The sequence below is a fragment of the Pavona decussata genome, unplaced genomic scaffold (assembly GCF_977016875.1).
Source record: "Pavona decussata unplaced genomic scaffold, jaPavDecu1.1 SCAFFOLD_218, whole genome shotgun sequence".
NCBI classification, from domain to species: Eukaryota; Metazoa; Cnidaria; class Anthozoa; order Scleractinia; family Agariciidae; genus Pavona; species Pavona decussata.
Window position 1 is genome coordinate 1135001 of NW_028145623.1, and position 18861 is coordinate 1153861.

Genomic DNA, 18861 nt, shown 5'->3' on the forward strand with positions numbered 1-18861 from the left:
ATATGCCGAAAAACGTCAGCAAGGGGATAAGATTTCGTTCCCTAAAACGTTCTGCAACTTTAAGTTCCAGTTGAACTGTCTAGACTGATCAAACTGTGACTGGACTACTAAAACCTAAGACTCAAAACAGTGACGTTTCCTTTGTTTTTCTCGTCGAAGCAATTGGTTGATCTTGTACCACGTGACGTGTTTTGTCCCACGAGAAGGCGCGGAAATTAATCGGTGGGGAATAATTCATCATAAACACAGTTTGCAGACTTCCCGAATTATTCAAACAAATGGGCTGCGGAAGTCAAATATTGGGTTCTCTGTTTATGACTTTCTTATCCTTACACCCCCTCCGTTTCAGTTGTTGTTTTGTTATGTACACGATTTGAGCAGTTGCGAAAAGGAAGCCTGGCAAAGATTCATATATCTGGTTTAATTGTGTCAATAACAAAATGCTTGAATATGATTGGTTCTTAACAGCCCATATTTATAGCTTAATTTTGCAATGTAACTCCAAAACTGTCCGATTTGACCTGTCTGATTACTAGAAGCTTGTAATCGGACAGGTCAAATCGTACAGTTAAAGAACCAATGAAAATCAAGTAGCAAATGCCACTAGCCAATGAAATTTCACTACATGGCACATGATAACCAATCAAAATCAATGAAAACATTGTGACCCGGTAAGCTGTCCAGCTTCAACTGGAAAAGAAAAATGGAGGAAACTAACTGGTCCAGTGACTTTTATTCAGACAATTATCTTCATGCGGTCGGGCTTCCACATCCAAAGTTGAAACCAGTCATTTTTTTTTGCTTTGGAATCTATTTCTTACGTTAATAAATATTCCAAGACTGAGATTCTTGCATTTTGTTATTGGTACAATTAATTGGTAATAGGACTTCGTGTCGTACAATTCAAGGGTAATCAGGCTCGTAATTTCAAATCGGCCGAGCGCGTTTGAAACTGCTCGCCCGATTACTCCCCGAATTGTACTCCACTCAGTCCTATTACCATTACTTATCAGCTAATAAAGATGATTAGGTAATTTGGCCACGGTAAATAAAGAGATTCGATCGAGAACTAAAGTTTCGAGCATTATAATTACTAAGCCCCTTTGCGTTTTCCAGGAACTGCCGAACACGTAACATGTCACGTGATCTATAGGGCGGGTCATCAGTGCTTAGAAATGTTGAGGAAGATAAGACCTTTCTCTCTGTTAAATTTCGATTCAGTCACACACTTCGTTAAAATAATCCGGAATAAACTTTTTTTTCTCCTTAATTCCTTAACCCAGATAGATAGATAGTAGATAGCTAGTTTCATATATTATTACACCCAGTTTGAAATAACTGGTGATTCTTATAATTTGATTGGCTCTCAACAGTGCGACTTTAATATTCACAAATCGCACTATTTTTTTTTCTTTAAATCGCATCCTTGTTTTAGCCCATCAAAATAAAAGTGAAATAATAAAACTGCATTATTAATATTGAAATAAAACTGTGTGATCTCAAAATGGGTGTAATAAAGTGGTGATTGAACTTCGTGTCGTGCAATTTTGGTCTGAAATCATGCTTGTGATTTCAAATCAAACTCGCGCAGCGCGCTCGTTCGATTTTGAAATCACGCTTATAATTTCATACCAAATTGCACTCCATTCAGTTCAATTACCATTATAAATCACCTCGCAGCCTAAAGGCTGATATACGTAATTAATTATTTACAAATATTAAAAATTAAACCTTATCACATAAATAATAGAAAAATGTAAATATGTCTCATCCAAGATGCGTATACTTAACTAAAACTAAAAACTAAAAACTAGAAACTACAGCCCAGATAAAGTTTAGCTTAATTTAATTTCAAGCCTTAAACTACTTGAGATGTGTTCCTGTGTATGTGATTCTGAGTCAAAGTTTACGGCAAGTGCAACAAGAAAGTCGCAAAACGGAAGGTTTAATATATCACTCAGAATTATCTTTTAAAATAATTTTTAAAGGGCTATAATAACTTGACTTCTATTGCAAGTCCAAAATGATCTGAAACAATTTCCTTACTAGCTGTTTCAAGTTTAATGATTTGTTTGTTCACAACTGCAACATTAGAACTGGTGAACATTGCATCATAATTCCCACCATCAATGTTGGTCTCCACTCTTGTAGGAAAAACAGAACGGAGACCGGCTTCATTCATAGTTTGTAGCAGTTTAATATATTCTTCACTACTGTGACTAATAGTTGGATAGTGATTGTCAATGTTGAAGTCTCCACCAACGACAACGTGAGAAGGCTTGGTAAAACTCTTTACTACTGTAACAAGCTCCTTTGATTGTAACGTTCTCACCTTTGCCTGGTGAGGATCAAGGTGTGTGTTAACCACATACAGGCGCCGCGAATTAACGAAATATTCTCCAACAACTAAACCTCTATAGTCCGCCAACTGAAACACAGAATAGTTGTGGAATAAACTAGAAGCTGTTCTTGCAAGGGGAATGCGACTAAATATAACAATTCCGCCGCTTTTTCCTATAAAAGGGGCAGCAAAGTCTTCAATGGACGTTCTGTAGCGAAACCCATGTTTTGTCATTTCTGTAACCAACAGTGAAGCACACTTGGAAAGGATGGCGACTCCTGTGTTTAAGATGTATGCCTCTTGAATCAGTGCAACGTCATAATTCTTTATTCCTTCAGCAAGAGCTACAATTCGCTCATTGATGTTCCAATAAGTGTGAGGTTTTAAATGGTCACACCATAAGTTATAGCTTACTAGCCGAACGTTTCCTTTAATGTTAAACGTAGGCTTGCTTTCGGTGACATTTTCCTGAAGAACCACACTATATAGAAAACTATCGTCCTGGATCAGTCCTCTCAGAAAGAAGTTGGACGCAAACAGGAGGATGAACAATGCAAAGGTAACACCCGCCATAACGCGTTTTCTGCACACACAAAGTGACATCTGATAAAGGAAGGACAGTTTTAACGTTAGTTTAAAAATAAATTTAATGTTGACACAAATAGGGAGCTATTTCGTGGGTGGGTGTACGAGTGAGGCTCGTTCAGCGCTTGAGAGCGAGTGTCGCGCGCGCGCACACAACACACCTGACTCAAATGATCTCAAATAACTGACTGATAATTTTGTGGTCGGCTATAGGAGATAGTTGCTTACGGGGTACTCTAACTGAACTAACGCACACAGGATTGTGTGCCGTTTTCCGTTTAAGGTGGTATATACCTCAAAAAATGAACTTTTTTGTGAAGCTTTTTCTCAAAATGCAACCAATGCACCTTTAATCTAGACCACAATACAAGTCTACTTATGTACTTGTATGCCAATTATGTTGCTATGGTAACCAGAGGGGCGGGGCTTTACCTGCTGTAAGCTGCCTCCACTATAACAGTCCTAACTCTTGATGTTTTCAACAGAACTTAATGAAACTTTTAGGGAATAATTTTTAGGGGCAGCACTATACAATAAACTAAAACAATGCCATACTGAACCATTAGATTGGATATTTACAATGTCAATATCTCAAGAAGCCAAAACTTACACAAACTTCAACATTCAAAATTCTGATTTAAAGAGCCATTTAGACCAAACTGGCTAATTTTAGTTCATTGTATGCAACAATATATACACTAATTTCACTGAAAAATTGAGACAAATCCATCAAATCCCCACAGAAATATCAATGTTACAGTTTTTGCAGTTTCGCAAAATTCTAAATTTTGAGAAAAAGGCTTTAAAAGTTTACAAAATTGTTTAACAAGAATTTCAACACAGAATATCAGGTTTAAAATGTTTAAAACTGTCCAGGGGCATAGTTGGGACCTTCTGCCTCCTTTCTTTTGTCATCTTTCTTTTTTCTTTTGCCCCTAAGAACTTTTCTTCTTCTTTTTGTGTCCCCTTGGCTCTTTCTCTGTGCCAGGTGAACACGTGTCTGATCCAGTTGCTGGCATCCAGCTTCTGTGAACTTTCCTGGAGGTATGCCCAGAGCATCAAAAAGTTTCAAAACAGCAGAAGCGCCCATATTGAAGTATGCAACAGCATCATAGAGGCCCATCTCAAGAATTTCTCTACCGACATAGACTTCCTTGGGGGTGCGTTGCCATACCATACCATTCAGTGCCTCGTTTTGGTTTTGGGTTTTCCCATGCAAGCACTTCTCAAGCAAGCTATTATCACTTAGTCTCACATATTCTGGTTTAAGCTTAGCAATAACTGGCAAGGGAAGTCCAGGTCCATGTTTGTAGAGGCTTGTCTTGTTTGCTTTGTCTTGCTGGTACCGGCACCAGCTTGTGCTGCCAGGAGGGCAATGGTCGTGAAGTAAGCGGGACTCACTGGAAGCACAGTGCATAAGACTGGCGTGGATGGCTTTTTTCATTCCTGCTAAATTCCCCACGTTGGAACGAATGGCAATTCCATAGTAATTCTGGAGCTTGTCGATTGTTGCATCGGTTAACTTGCCTTTTCCTCCCAGGCCTGGGTTTTCACGTTTCAACTTACGAAGCGCTGCGCCCACCCTTTTCTGCACATGACCAATGCACTCTTTTTTTTTTTAACAATAAAACCAGAAGCTTGATAAACATCCTTTACTTTGCTAAAGCTTTTGCTGTCACCATCTCCATAATATTCAGTGTACCGCAAGTTGTGAAGTTCCACAGATCGCTTAAATATACGATCAACACCTTCAGGTTCCATGGCAGGAGCCGAGCCTTTAAAATTGGCTTTGCATGCAATGTGGTCTGCTCTCCATCTCTGGTATTCTTCACTGTTCTTATCTAAATGTTCATGTAACTCACATTGCTTACATGCCTGGCTGAGGGCCTCAACATCAAGCACTTTTCCTGTGTCAATAGATATGACAGTTACACAACCATTTCTTGATGAAAATCCTCTTTTCTGCCATGTCCCATCACAAGACACACCACAATTTATAGGCTCAGTTCCAGCAGAATCATTTTGCTCCTTCAGATTTCTGACTTCTTCAGCTGCTTTGCTCATGCTTTCCTTAGCAATAGATCGCAAAGAAGACGTAATGACGCTGGAAATCTTCGAATAATTCTTGGCAGCAGGGGGTGGGGGCATGTTCATTAAAGTACAAAATTTTTTTGCACCTGTATGCCCTTTTCCAAGGGTTCTTATGCCATATACAATTCGTCTGTTTATCTCAAAGCTTTTTCCTTGCTGTTTGGAGGTATAAAACGAATGTTTCCAGCCACAATTTTCGCATAATAAACGCAGACTCGAGGCACAGCCCTTCCTATTTATTTCGTCTTCCATAAACAGGAGATCTAGCTGACCACATTGTTGACATCTCAACATGGAGAACACATCGCACAGAATTTCCATATCAAAGAACCTAAAGCCTGTAATCGCCGGCCAACTACTGGAAGTCGATGTTTCATCAGGTTCAACTGCTGGTTTCTTTTCTTCGGTGTCCTCTTTGAGCTTCCGATAAGAGGCAGACAAAGTTCCCTTTTCGTGATCGTCAGCTGTTGAGGCAGTTGAAGTATTCGGCGATCTTAATTCATCTTCAAGCCCATCAGAACCATTTCCTACATCCTCGCGGTGTTCCTTATTGTTATTGACGAATCTGTTGCCGTAAAATTTACGTTTCTTACGTCTTTGCGAAGCAAACTTAGGTTTTGGCATTTCTAGCAGATTGTAGCAATATTTTGGAAAACAAAATGGCGGTATTTCGTTCACGCAACATCAAAACGAGGTCAGAAGCTCATAATAGGTCCCAGTCTCCCAGAGGAGAAAAGTGGCGGCAAATTTAGGGCAAATCCCGATAATTTGCCCCCTTTTTGACGCCAAAAGTGACGCCTAAACAAACCTGTTACCATGGCAACGAACCAACATCACCTTCTTTGAGCTCGAATATCTTTTTTCGTTCAGATATTAGAACAAAAACACCTCTAAAAATGAGAACAAAGCATTGAACATTTGAAATTCAATGGGAAATTTTTTTAACCAATACTCGAAAATTTTGCGTTTTTTTGAGGTACATACCACCTTAAGTGGCATTTCTCACGATACAATTCCTTTACCTAGAACGGAGTAGGAAAGGGGCGCTATCAGAGAAGTTCAAATGTCCTTAGCTATTTTGCCTCTGCAGTGTAGCTCAAGCGTGAAGCGTGGTAGCAATTTGCCACGAATCTTGCGCGTCTTGAAATAAACGTTTTGGTGGTCAGTGTTCCAGTTAAGTGTCGCGTCCAGCGTCCATTTTGGAAGAAAAAAATTCTATGGAGTGTTTTTAAATGGGAAGAAGTTTTACGATTGGTCTTTGCGGCCAACACATCACGACTAGCCTTCCTGGCCGGCGCTGCAAATAGTGAGAGCAGCGTGGTAATTCAGTGTCAGTGAAGAGGACTTTTAAGAAACCACGACGGCAACGCCAACGAAAACGTCACTTGAAAATATAAGTTCGCGTTACTTGTACTATTGTTCGATTATTCCAATTCGTTCAACTTTTACAGTGTGGCCGAAGTATCCAGTAACAGAACAGGTTGGAAGGGCAGGTGGGGAACTCGGGTATAAACGTTACGGGGGGTGGGGGGGGGGGGGGGTCCGACGGAGCCTAACATTTTGCACCCAAAAAAAATACATGGACCTTAAATTGTGCACCCAAAAAAATACAGACTGGAAATTTTAGACCCAAAAAAATACATGACTTTAATACCCTACAAATGCAATCTTAAGAACAGTATACATACTGCCTTTCTGCCTTTCGGATCTTGCGGGAACTTTGGCTTGAATTGCGTAAGAACTGTTAGCCTGGCAGAAATTCGAAACCAAAAAAATACACGGTTGAATCTTCAACCCCCAAAAAATACAGGAGTTGAAAATTTTAGACCCAAAAAAATACGTCGGACCCCCCCCCCCCCCCCCCCCGTCACGTTTATACCCGAGTAACCCACCTGGGTTGGAACGGCGTTCAAGTTGAGAGAGAGAATGAAAATTTCACCGTCATGTACTCACGTTCTCCACAAAACCTTGAATCTGGTTATTTTACGTTGCTGTTTGGCGGAGTACGGCGACGAAATGTACCAAAATTTATAACGCACGTGCAGAGCCTTTGTTTTTCTAATTAAATCCTATTTTTCACGTTTTCCTTGCCGTGGCCGTAGTAGTTTCTTAAACTCCCTTTAATTTTGCCGTCTACGCTACTGAACTCCACCTCACTCCCTCCTCAACAGTTATTACGCGAGCGGGCGTATGCGGTGTTTTATCAGCTGATAGAACATGTAGCACACTCCTCATTAGTATGCGGTGTTTTTCTTATATCCTAATTTCCAACGTTTTATCGGGTCTAAAACCACTTGGCTGCGCCTCGTGGTTTTAAACCCGATAAAACACTCCTGCTCGTTTTTTAAACATTATCTAAAATAGAAGTTTTTGTAGTTTATTCCAGCTCCCATTTACAAACTGTAAATTGTTGAAAGGACTGATGTCACTGATACAGTTGTAAATTATGAACAAGGTCAAGAGTAAGGGTGCAGGATTTCCACTACATGGATGTGGTTTCATTGAAATGCAGATGTTGCAACACCTACTGTGTATGCTATATTAGACCAGTAATTTTTATGTACATGGAATTTTACTACAGCTAGTAAATTTACTTGCCTCTAGGATATAGTTTTGAAACATCATCCTTATTCTTAGCTTTAATTGATACATTTTGTTGGTGACAGTGCACAAAGAACCTGATTAGCATGCAGTCATTAGTGCTGTTTGTAATTTCTGTATCTTTCTTGGTCAGTCTGTTGAGTAGTTCTTCAGGTTCTTGTATTGTTTGTGTAGTTCAACTATTTTAAGTTAGTTAATAATTAATAAACGCTGTCTTAATGTTGTGTAATTTTCAAAGAAGCTAACCCAGAAACCAGACGTGGTGACCACAGCAGGTTTATATAAATTAAATTAACCAAATTAAGCCAAATAACAGCTACATTTCGAATTTTCATTGCATGATATATTGTCCTTTGTTTATACGTCGATGAATGCTGCGTGGAACTTCAAACAAAGAGAAACCACAACTAAGATTAAACCTAATACGCACAGTCTCACTGTGTGTAAATTGTAAATAGAATAGTTGTTGGCTTTCATAATTTACGCTTTTCACACTAAAGTAACCTTAAAATATTTTGATTGCCTCGCTCTTTTACAAGTATGTCAGTATTTTGCATGTATTTGTAATACTAAATCATGTTGGCGTGGTATCGATGCAGTCTTCATTGTCAAATTCAAATGAAAATTTGCATATTTCTTTAGCACTTTAACTTGTATTTGTATCTTATAATTGTAGCATCCAGGTCATCCTGTTTTATTCAAAATTTACGGTGATGTCATAACGACATCGAAACGGCGTAACTTTTAGCAATTTAACCATGAAGTTACTTGTATAAAGTGCTTGATCGTATTTCACTACATTTGCTTGTTGTATTATTCAAGAATTATTTTAATTTGCTTCGCTGTCACGGTCTGCCCCATATTTATATGCTTATAAATCTAAGATTAATACTCACCAGAGAGAGATCCTTTTGAGTCGATAGCTTTTTCGTGTATTCACCATTCGGGCCCGAAATTGGGATATAAAATATAAATTCAGACTACAATCTTTCACGGTTGCGGAGATCGGCAGACCGCAACAACTAGACTATTCTCGTGTTGCCGCTGGCCTACAACGCGCGCGGGCTCTGGGGACGATGTCTCGATCTACACTTACGCGTGACGCATACTATTTGACACGCTTTCGCCTATCGTCCACATTAAAGCGCCTCTTTTCTTGTGTGGACAAGTGAAAACGGAGACATCTTAAAATTGTGACGTGACAGGTCAGCGCTCGTTTTTGTATCTCAAACTGCCCTTGGACAGAAATAAAATACAAACAGCGGTGATAAACTAGATAATAAACTAGCGCAGTTTTTATAACTCTACGTTTCGTATGCTAGTCCGCTGTTTGTTCTTTTGTTTCTGATCAAGCTACGGTGGCCTAAGAACAAATGCCCTTGTACATTTACTTAAAATATAATTACAGGTAGTGAAGCTTAGGTTTGCCCAAAATAATAATAAAAAAATCATTGTCGCACATTTTAATTTTAAACCGTCATTCGTACTCCTTTTCTGTTTTTCACTTTTCTTTTCCGATCAGCTCCCGAGGGAGGTTTGTATTGCAAACTGAAATATCGGGGACACAAAAAAAATAAATATATTTCGATTATTCTAGCCTTTGTTGTTTATTTCTATCAAGTTCGCTACCTCCGCCGTCAGGATCAGTCTGCCTGGTCAGTATTTTGTACCGTACAAATGGTTTCTGTCTCTAAACGAAAAATGTCACATGCCATCGGTTCCATTCCAAATCGGCATATCTATCCAAGATGGCGGATGCAATACCACGACCCAATCATTGTCATCGTTTTCGAATGTTTTCGGTGTAGATAGGTGAAAGCAATACGAAAACGCTACTGTGCATGGAAATATTTTGGTTCGTTTTCGCCGAGAAGAAAACGGACACTTTTGAAAACGCATCAGTGTGGATGGGGTCTCATATCTCCGCTTATTTTAATGCAGTACCGCTTAATACAGGTTCGATGTAATCTTTAAAAAATAAAGCTGTAGATTACGTTTCCCTAGCGAAAGATACTGAAGGATGGACACTGACACTAAAAAAAAAACTCCCAAGTTAGGCCTGTGCTTTCATGTTGTACTGAAAATTTCTGCAAACAGTTTCTGCCAGTTTGTTTCCAACTTCAAGAAGTCGTTCACATATCTTCCTAATTTGTCTGTTTGTTTATTTATTTTTTTTGTTGTTGTTGTTGTCGTTTTCTTTTTCGCATGGCAACTAGCGCAATAAAAAAAAAAATTAGAACATTGTACATTGGGTACTAAATGATAACATTGAAGCAGGTTTGACAGTACTCCAAAACAAACGGGGATTATAAAACTTCCTGCAAACGTACTCAAATTTCAGCCTGGGATGAAAAGCCAGGATTTAGCTATGATTTAATACTGAACGCAGTTACTTGAAAAACAAGTTAACAAAGCCTCACAAGTCCTGGGCAAATTCAATGCGGCTCCTGAGCTCACGAAAAAGTCAAGTAGAAATAGAACAATACTTGAGTGTTTTTGTGCGAGAGCTTTTATTATTCGTGTTGGGACACCCAGCGGAATGAAGAAGAAGAAGAAGAAGAAGAAGAAGAAGAAGAAGAAGAAGAAGAAGAAGAAGAACTGAAGAAGACTAAGAAGAAAGGGAGGAGGAGGAGGAGGAGGAGGAGGAGGAGGAGGAGGAGGAGGAGGAGGAGTAGAAGATATCAATACAAAATAATCCAAACAGTCAGCCTATCATTCAGCATATCCTGTCAAGATTTTGTCAGGCCGATTGTCTCACGATACTTCATTTGTTTGGCTTTTTTTTTAGCTTTGTTACAGTAAACCAAAATGCGGGACATACCTCAAAACCGTCGTTACGTTCTCAAGGCCTACCGTCGTCTAGCATCAACAACTACGACGGTTTCTACCGTGCTTGAAGTTCTTCAAATTAATGTGGTTAATTTTGGAGCCAACGTCTTCTCCTTATGAATACGTGTTTTGGGCTGTACATCACTATCAGCCCACATCAAGTATCAAAATTCATTAGCAGCACTCCCTGATTATGGCTCCTGAAATTAAACAACGCTTATTTATTTATTTTGTTTATCAAGTAATCATCTGAAACGAAAAGATTTGTTACACCCTTTAAAAATTGTTTGTTATATGAAAAGCTAGTTCCTTCATGGGTGTTGCCTACTTTTAAAAAAAAGTTTAGGTATTTACAACTTTCCTGTTAATGTGTTTCAATTGGCATTATTCTAATTCACTGTTTTCATCTTTTCAAGAGTGATAATAATAATAATAATAATAATAATAATAATAATAATAATAATAATAATAATAATAATTATCTGCTTTATTTATAGAGGGTAGCACACAGCAGTGATCACTGAAAAACTAGTGGCCCTCATACAAATATATACAGAATAAAAGTAGGCGAGTAATTTTGTAAATTTTTTGCGCTATAGTTTACCCAAGAAACTGTGCCGGGCTGTGAAAATCTGGAGAACGAATCAGCAGTGTTTATTCTATCTACGCCGGTGTCTCAGTTGCCTTTGATGCGTTTGGTGACCGAACAGCAGCCGGTGGGAGGTGGACAGTCTTTCAAAAGAGATTAAGAAGATAGTGTTCTGCACGAATTACGTGCCAGTGTTTTCTTAAAAGGGGCGTAAAAAAGTGAACACTAGTGGCAAAGGACCGTGAACGAAAATGTTGCTGGTATACAATGATAGGAGCTAATGACAGCTACAATCAGAAAAAAAGAAGAGAAAAAAAGACAATAAGAGAGGGTTGTCTGGTCCTTATTGATTGATTGATTGATTGATTGATTGATTGATTGATTGATCATGTTGATTTATTTTGTTTCTTTGTCGGTTTGTTTGTTCATGTGTCAGGTCTCCGGTTCCCTTGCCATCCCCTCCTGAGAATATGTATAAGCACTCCAGGTGTCACGGGACCCATGCACATTTTTGCATTTATTTTTGTTATAACTCCTTTGGTGCCGCCTTTAGCACCGTCTTTACACCGCATGTCCTGTTTGTGTTCGCCTGATAGCACACGAGGCCCAGGTTGTTCCAAGAGTAGATAACGTTATCCTGAGAATATATCATTATCAAATGGATAAAATGCATTCCAACTGATAGATTTTATCTGCTGGATAGCGATTTATCCCGTGAACAGTTTAAATATCCACAGCTTGAACAATTGGAGCCAGGATTTTATGTCCATAAATAAGTGGCAAAAGAATTTAAGAAATCTGAGAAGATGTTTAGACTACTGAGTTAATCCGCTAGAAGCATGTATTCGTTGAGATTTGTTAGTCATTCCTGATACACAAGATACCGTAATGTTTGATCACCAAATAGGCCAGTGTACATAACACCATATTCTGTCTCAAGGTCAAGGTTTCTATCCTCTTTGCGGATTGGTTGGAAGTAAGGCAAACTAACCTATTGTTCTAGCGTGTTTAAGGCTATAAAAGCCCTTTCGTTTTCAATATCCATACGAGTGCTATCGACTGAATTTTATGTTAACCATGAGTTTTACATTCCTTGCCTGTCTTGTTTCTCTTTGGAGTGCCGTTTATTCAGCTCCGTCTCAAACTCGGAATCTTTTAGACTTAAAAGCAACGTCGTGCAACATAAACATCCAAACTGGACCGAACAAGAAGCTAGAGGATATGATTTTGGGTGTGAGACGACAACTGGATGAGATTCAACAGAAACTAAGGGGTTTAACGATGAAGGAGGAGAACAACACCAAAGGTGAGTAAGCCTACATCTGATGCTGCTGCTTCTTTCCTGATATATAACAGGGATGAAGGTAGAAAGGAGTAACTAGCAGACGATTTTTTGCTGGAAAACGTAAAAACAGGTTGACAATTCGGTCCTGAGCAAGCGTCCGCTAGAATAATTACTTAACTCCTGAAACGTACTCTACGTTTATTCCTTACTGATTCCAAAGTGAGTACTCTAGTAGATAATAAGGTAATAAAGGTAAGAATTTTTTTTTAGAAGGACGGCTATCAGTAATTTCGACATGATTCTATTACCATCATGGTTCCTGTAGTCAAGGGCTTTTTGCTTGGCGTTCAAAAAATTCACAACTCTAACTACACAGACATTACTCCCACTAACCTCTAGAAGTGACCAATTGTTAAAAATCGACAATCAGAAGTCAATCAATCAATCAATCAATCAATCAATCAATCAATTAATTAAGCAATCAATCAATCAATCAATCAATGTATACTGAATGTATATCAAATCAATCGAAGACTGTTAATTTATTGATATCATCGAATTGATGATCAATCAAGTATTCACAAGTAAATTTTTCTTAATTGCAGATTTTTTTTTTCAATAATTGTTGATTGGTATCGATTTTTTCGATTGATTTTGATTCTTATGTCATCTGGTATTGTCCGTAAGTCCTGTGGAGCACCGACTCGCAGTCGCTGGACAGACGTCACGAGTTGATGTGTGTGGGCATATATTTCAAATTGAAAGCTATTAGTGCAATCAAGCACACGCTTGCCTATGTATGTGTCTTGCTGCCCAGTTTGGCTTGCAGCTCTATCAATAAGAGCCGTAGAGAACGCGAAATTACGGAGTTTAAGAAGCCACTACCGCGACGGCAACGATCAGGTCACAAAACAACAGGATTTAATGAGAAAAACAATGGCCCTGAACGTGCGTTATAAATTTAAGTGCATTTCTCTGTTGTACTCTGCCAAAAAACGGCAGGTTTGTAGAGAACTTGATCTCATGACGGTAAATCATTCTCTGTCTCAGTTTGAACGCTTTTTCGATCTGTTATGTTACTGGATATAGTTCGGCCACATTGTACACTGAAGTTGAACGAACTGGAATGCAGTAAAGTTAGAATTAGCGCGCGGGGCGCTTATTTTACTTTCTGGGTCGAGAGGGGTGCGCTTATTTCGTTTTTCAAATTTCTGCCTCAGACTAATCTTAATTGACTATGCACTAATATAGTCTTTATTTCAAGTAAACACGAACTGTAACAAAAAGTAAGAAAACTGAAACAAATCTGTGAGGAGAATGGGCGCAAAGTTTCACGAGGAACTGCTAAAGTGAAGGGTCTTTGCACTCATATGGATATTACCTTCGAATTAAGACATGAGAAGAAAACCTGCAAGACTTTAAACGTTACCCATACATGCCTGTGATTTTGATGAATCATTTGTGGCCCGTAAGAAGGAAGAGCGCGCAGTTGTTATAGTTTTTATTGTGCGTCTTTTCTTAGGCCATCCGTAAAATCCAGACTTTTATCTTTTTTGACACTGCCGTTGGAATGCTTTCCGGTTTTTCTTTAATATAATAAATATTGCTTTTTTGGCGGACCGAAAACATAAATCATCACGCCTAAACGTTCCAAGGTTCCATTAAAAAAGTATAAGAGGTTTTGAGTAATGCAATAAAAGTTGGGGGAAAGGGAAACCAATCTATCGGTGAAAAATCGTTCTTGTTACAAGTTACAAGTATAATAGTCATCAAATCCGATGGCTCAGGAGCCTTTCATGCGTTATGTGACCAAACAAAAGTTGGTGGGGGGGGGGGGGGGGGGACGCCCAGTCTTTCAGAATAGAGGAGAAAGATAGCTTTCTGCAAGAATTACGTGCCTATTCTGCGTTTTTGCATTGGAAAAGTTGCCCAACAAGTGCTCTGGTCCTTAAATCATCGTTTAATTATTATCGATTGCTTACTGATTTTCGATCGCTCAGTCCGGATTTGTCTTTCTTCTTACAGATTTGCATCACCACAAAAATTGTGCAGAGGTGTACAATTCAGGAGAAAGAATCAGCGGAGTTTACACAATCGATCCTGATGGCTCAGGTGCCTTTGATGTGTTCTGTGACCTCACTTCCCACGGTAGGGGGTGGACAGTGTTCCAAAAGAGACTGAACGGCTCGGTTGATTTCTACCGTGGTTGGAATGAGTACAAACAAGGTTTTGGTAACCTGAATGGCGAGTTTTGGCTCGGACTGGAGAATATTTACCGTCTGACTAGGAGTGGACGATACAAGCTTCGCGTAGACCTTGAAGATACCTCAGGAAATACAGCCTATGCTGAGTATGACATGTTTGCTGTCACGAGCGAGAGGACTAAGTACCAGCTGGAGATTGGATCTTACTCTGGTGGGCATCGTGTACCTCTCTACGCACTCTCTTGAATTAGATTTTTGCCTGAGTCACGCGTCCAATACTTTGCCTGCAAACTAAAAAATTTGAATGAAATAAGCTAATATCAGAAAGAATAGATTTAATTCTTTAGCGCGAGATTACATTACATTGTTATTTTACTTTTTTAGCGAGCTTCAGGGCACATACTGCAGACATCACGTGTATTACTGTCTTTTTCCCATCCCTCCATCTGATATAATTTAGTGGCAAGCGAGGGCTCTGGGCCGGAATGCAACAACTATATTCGAAATTTAACGTCGCTGAACTCAATTGAATTGGCAGCGTAAAAAGATTGAGAAGCTGAAGTTTTACTTCACACTAACGGGGTACCGGAAGTCAAGCAGCTTATTCTCGTTCTGCTAGATATACCCTGAGCGATGGCGTCAAAGACGATGAAGTGATAAGGTCGATAGAAATGTAGAGTAAACGTCCAAAACAAAGCGAAATATCGCTAAATATCGCGCTCCGATCAAAAACTGTATCTTCCGTAGAAGGCAAATTAGCCACCATTTAGGGTAAAGTTTACCCTTAATGGTGGCTAATTTGCCTTCTTCGGAAGGTTCATTAATTAAATCAAATAATTTTTAGTTTACATGGTTTATGTGTAGTGTTGCTATCATGCAATTATGCGCCGATCAAATCGAAACTTCAACATCCCCCCCCCCCCCCCCCGGGCAAACCCCGGGCATTTGACTATTTTCTGTGCCCGCGGGAGTGGGGAATTTGACGGGTAAGGCCTTCCCGGGGATGGGGAATTTGACCTTGCCTGGGTGGGGTGGGGAAAATTGAACAGGAAGGGTAAGGTTTCAAATCGCTTTTTTGGGGGGGGCGCCGAAGTCGCTAACAGCTATAAACACGTGTTTGGACGAGATGGAAGAGTTTAAAGGAAGAGATACAGCATTACTGTCGAATGAAAAACCGCTTTGGCTTAAATTGCAGAATATCCTGCCACTCGAACAACATTCTACGTAGCCGGCTAACTAATTAATATGTATTTCTAGTTCTTTAAACGATGTAGTTTTTTATGCAATGAGTCAAGCTGTGCTTTTCTCCAGAGGTTTTTAGAATAGCCATAAAACAACAGTGAACAGTTTAATAAAGAAAAAACAAAAACATTGTCGAATGAAAAACCGCCGCTTTGGCTTAAACTGCAGAATACCCTGCCACTCGAACAGTCTACGTAGCCGGCTAACTCATTTTAAATATGTTATTATGTATTTCTCGTTAAACAACCTTTGCCGTGTTTCGGAGTTAGAACAGCTTACACTTGCTGATTGACATTGTCCGACTTAATAAGTTCAATTTCCAATCATTAGTTTCAATGTAGTAACTCATGACAGGAGCCGACAACGATTGTTCTTTAGGAGGGGCATTTGACAGACAAATCCGACGATGAGGTAGGCATTTGAACACCATTTTGGCCCGAGGGGGCGGGAATTTGAACGATCCAATCTTCAAAAGTTCAAATGCCCGGGGTTTGCCCGGGGGGGGGGGGGGGGATGTTGAAGTTTCGAGTTGATCGGCGCATTACCGTTATGACGTGTTTAAAATGCTTTTTTCATATAACTTGTTTAAATGATTGTTCACAGTTTGTTCCTGTTCCTGTTAATTCTTTTCAAGGAACCGCTGGCGATTCTCTTTCCTATCACCGTGGTCATCCCTTTACAACAAAAGATCAGGATAACGATGACTCCAGCGCTAACTGTGCTGTGTCCTACAAAGGAGCATGGTGGTATCGACGCTGTCACCACTCCAATCTCAACGGTGTGTATCATCACGGACAGCACTCGTCAACTGGTGATGGAGTCAACTGGTATCACTGGAAAGGCTACAAGTATTCAGTAAAGAGAGCAGAAATGAAGATTAGACCAGTGGCATTTTAAAATCAAGTTTTTATTCTTGGTGTGTATTTTTATGTGTGCTTTTTCTTGTGAGTCAAAGGGAAATTGGCGTGCAAACAAGAATAAGCAAAGATGTTAATTAAACTATAAAAAGGCTAGGCGGATACATATGTCTCTCCACCCGTGTGGTTTTCTGCTGAGGGTTTCAGAAAAAGTACTAAAGGAGTGTTACAACAGTTATTTGGGTTTTTAACTTTAAAATGCTCGGTTTAATTCCTTAAGTTTGTTGTAGAAGGGCAAGCTTTGCATCCAGCAGGAAATTCGAAGCAAACTTCCTTTCAAAAACATCATATTCAGTTGACTTTATTGCACTCTTTGGTTTCGGTTGATCAATCGTCTTGGTTAAAGAAAACAAAAATCAGTGTATTGAACCATATGAAAACAAGATGCCCGGCTAATGGCATTAACACGGAATGCTTAATGTAGCCCCAATTATTCCCCATTGTATGTTTCGCAGATATTTAAAAACTATCCTCCCTTGGCAATTGAAATAATCGTCTGAATGGTTTAATTCACATATATTGCGTAATACTTATAGTTGTGTTACTAGGAATCATACCAGAAATAACTATGCCATAGTGTCATGACCCCGCTGAACTGGTCTGGCCTCCTCTAGCTCTACCTCCTTTGCGTTGATTATTTGATCTGTTTTTGAAAGCGGAATTTCTTCGCTGTGAACTCTCCCAATTTCCACCGTTTCAACTGTCGAGTACTACCTAGAAGTTATTATTTCGATTTACCGCTTGAAAAAGGTTTGTTTTCTCTCTGAAAACGGTAGATCAGAGTCTTAAATTCATACATGTGGCCGCCATTGAACAAAAACAACTTTTCGAAATGACGACTTGCTTTGACGTCACACAGGTAGAGATAAGTGGGTCCCCTCCCTCGTGATATACGCGCCGATAATAGATTTTGATTGGGCTGTATTTGTTCAAGACAATCAGAACAATAAATCCCTTCAGGGAGAGGGCAGAAATTTAATCAAGGTTTAATGAATAAATCAAATAATGATTTGACGTCACACAGGAAGGGATGAGTGGGTCCTCTCTCTCATGATATGTGCCCGAATAATAGATTCTGATTGGCCTTCTTTTGTTGAAGACAATCAGAACAATACATCCCTACTAGGGGAGGACATATTTTAATGCATAAATTAATTTGGCGAGTTGTGACTACGACGAAGAAAAAAAAAACAAGATGCCTATACTGGCATATACGCGAGATGCCGTTGCTGATTCATTGATTCCAACTGTATGCCTCGCCGATTGATAAAACTATCATTGCTAATGGAATATTTGAGTCACGAAGATTGCGTTACGTTGTTCCCTTGTGTTACGCTACTGAGGATCTCACCGGAAATTTTGAAAATTCCATTACGATAACGTAAGCTTCTCAATGACCTCTTTTCTGTCTCCCGTCCTCTGTCGTGGTTCGGGACTGTCAAACAAAGCACGATTCCCTCGCCAGGAACTCTCCAATTTCCACTGTTTTAGATGTCGAGTGCTTCGTAGAAGTTATTCTTTCGATTTACCGCTTCAAAATGGTGAAATTTTCGTTTGAAAAGGCACACTTGAGTCCAGAACATGTTAATAATATGGCGCCACAAATTTAATCCGTTTTTAATAAATATATCAAATGATGCGTTGACGTCACACAGGTAGGGGTGAGTGGGTCCCCTCCCTCGCAATATAAGCGACAAGAATGGATTTTGATTGGCCTGCTGTTGTTGAAGACAATCAGGCCTCAGTTGTTCAAAGGGCGGATAATTTATCCACTGGATAGCTCGCTATCCGGCAGGAAAAAAGTGTGCAAGATTTTCCGATAGTCCTATAACTTGTGAATAGAGTAGAAGCATATGTCGAATTTAAGAATGGTATTGTGTGGAAAACTTGCCAAAAGCATTGGATGGAGTACATTTGCTCCGCTGGATAGCGACTTATCCGGTGGATAAAGTTATCCGCTCTTCAATAACCGGGACCAGAACAATACATCCCGAGTAGGAGAGGGGAGAGTTTAATGAATAAATTAATGTACAGATTTGTGGCTACGAAGAAGAAAAAAAAAAAAAAAAGCAAGAAATCGACCCGTTTTTAGACACGGTATGCGCATGCCCCCTCAGGGCATCCCGCGTAAAAAGAAAAAGATACCCGACCCAAAACTAGACACGGCCTGCCCTGGA

At 39.5% G+C, this 18861-nt stretch overlaps 2 protein-coding genes and 1 pseudogene across 2 annotated transcripts; 1 reads left to right on the plus strand and 2 right to left on the minus strand.

Annotated features, from left to right (window-relative positions):
• Positions 1–1829: 1829 nt before the first annotated feature.
• On the minus strand, positions 1830–8635 carry LOC146459635 (uncharacterized). The gene is made up of 2 exons (XM_085089256.1): positions 8515–8635; positions 1830–2944 (listed from the first exon to the last, which is right to left on the minus strand). Exon 2 carries the CDS (start codon positions 2942–2944, stop codon positions 1991–1993), a length of 954 nt encoding a protein of 317 aa, XP_084945382.1. The 5' UTR covers positions 8515–8635; the 3' UTR covers positions 1830–1990.
• LOC146459636 (uncharacterized) lies at positions 3522–5779 on the minus strand (annotated as a pseudogene).
• Positions 8636–12044: 3409 nt separating the features above from the next.
• Positions 12045–16786, plus strand: LOC146459637 (microfibril-associated glycoprotein 4-like). Its single transcript, XM_085089226.1, has 3 exons — positions 12045–12342; positions 14347–14736; positions 16402–16786. The coding sequence occupies exons 1-3, from the start codon at positions 12105–12107 to the stop codon at positions 16662–16664; spliced, it is 891 nt and encodes a 296-aa protein (XP_084945352.1). The 5' UTR covers positions 12045–12104; the 3' UTR covers positions 16665–16786.
• The last annotated feature ends 2075 nt before the right edge of the window (positions 16787–18861 follow it).

Excerpts from the sequence above, each read along its gene's own strand:
- LOC146459637 (XM_085089226.1), top strand. The coding sequence starts at position 12,105 with ATGTTAACCATGAGTTTTACATTCCTTGCCTGTCTTGTTTCTCTTTGG. Across the intron at positions 12,343-14,346 it reads GGAGGAGAACAACACCAAAG|ATTTGCATCACCACAAAAAT; the intron begins GTGAGTAAGCCT and ends TTCTTCTTACAG. Across the intron at positions 14,737-16,401 it reads GGAGATTGGATCTTACTCTG|GAACCGCTGGCGATTCTCTT; the intron begins GTGGGCATCGTG and ends ATTCTTTTCAAG.
- LOC146459635 (XM_085089256.1), bottom strand. The coding sequence starts at position 2,944 with ATGTCACTTTGTGTGTGCAGAAAACGCGTTATGGCGGGTGTTACCTTT.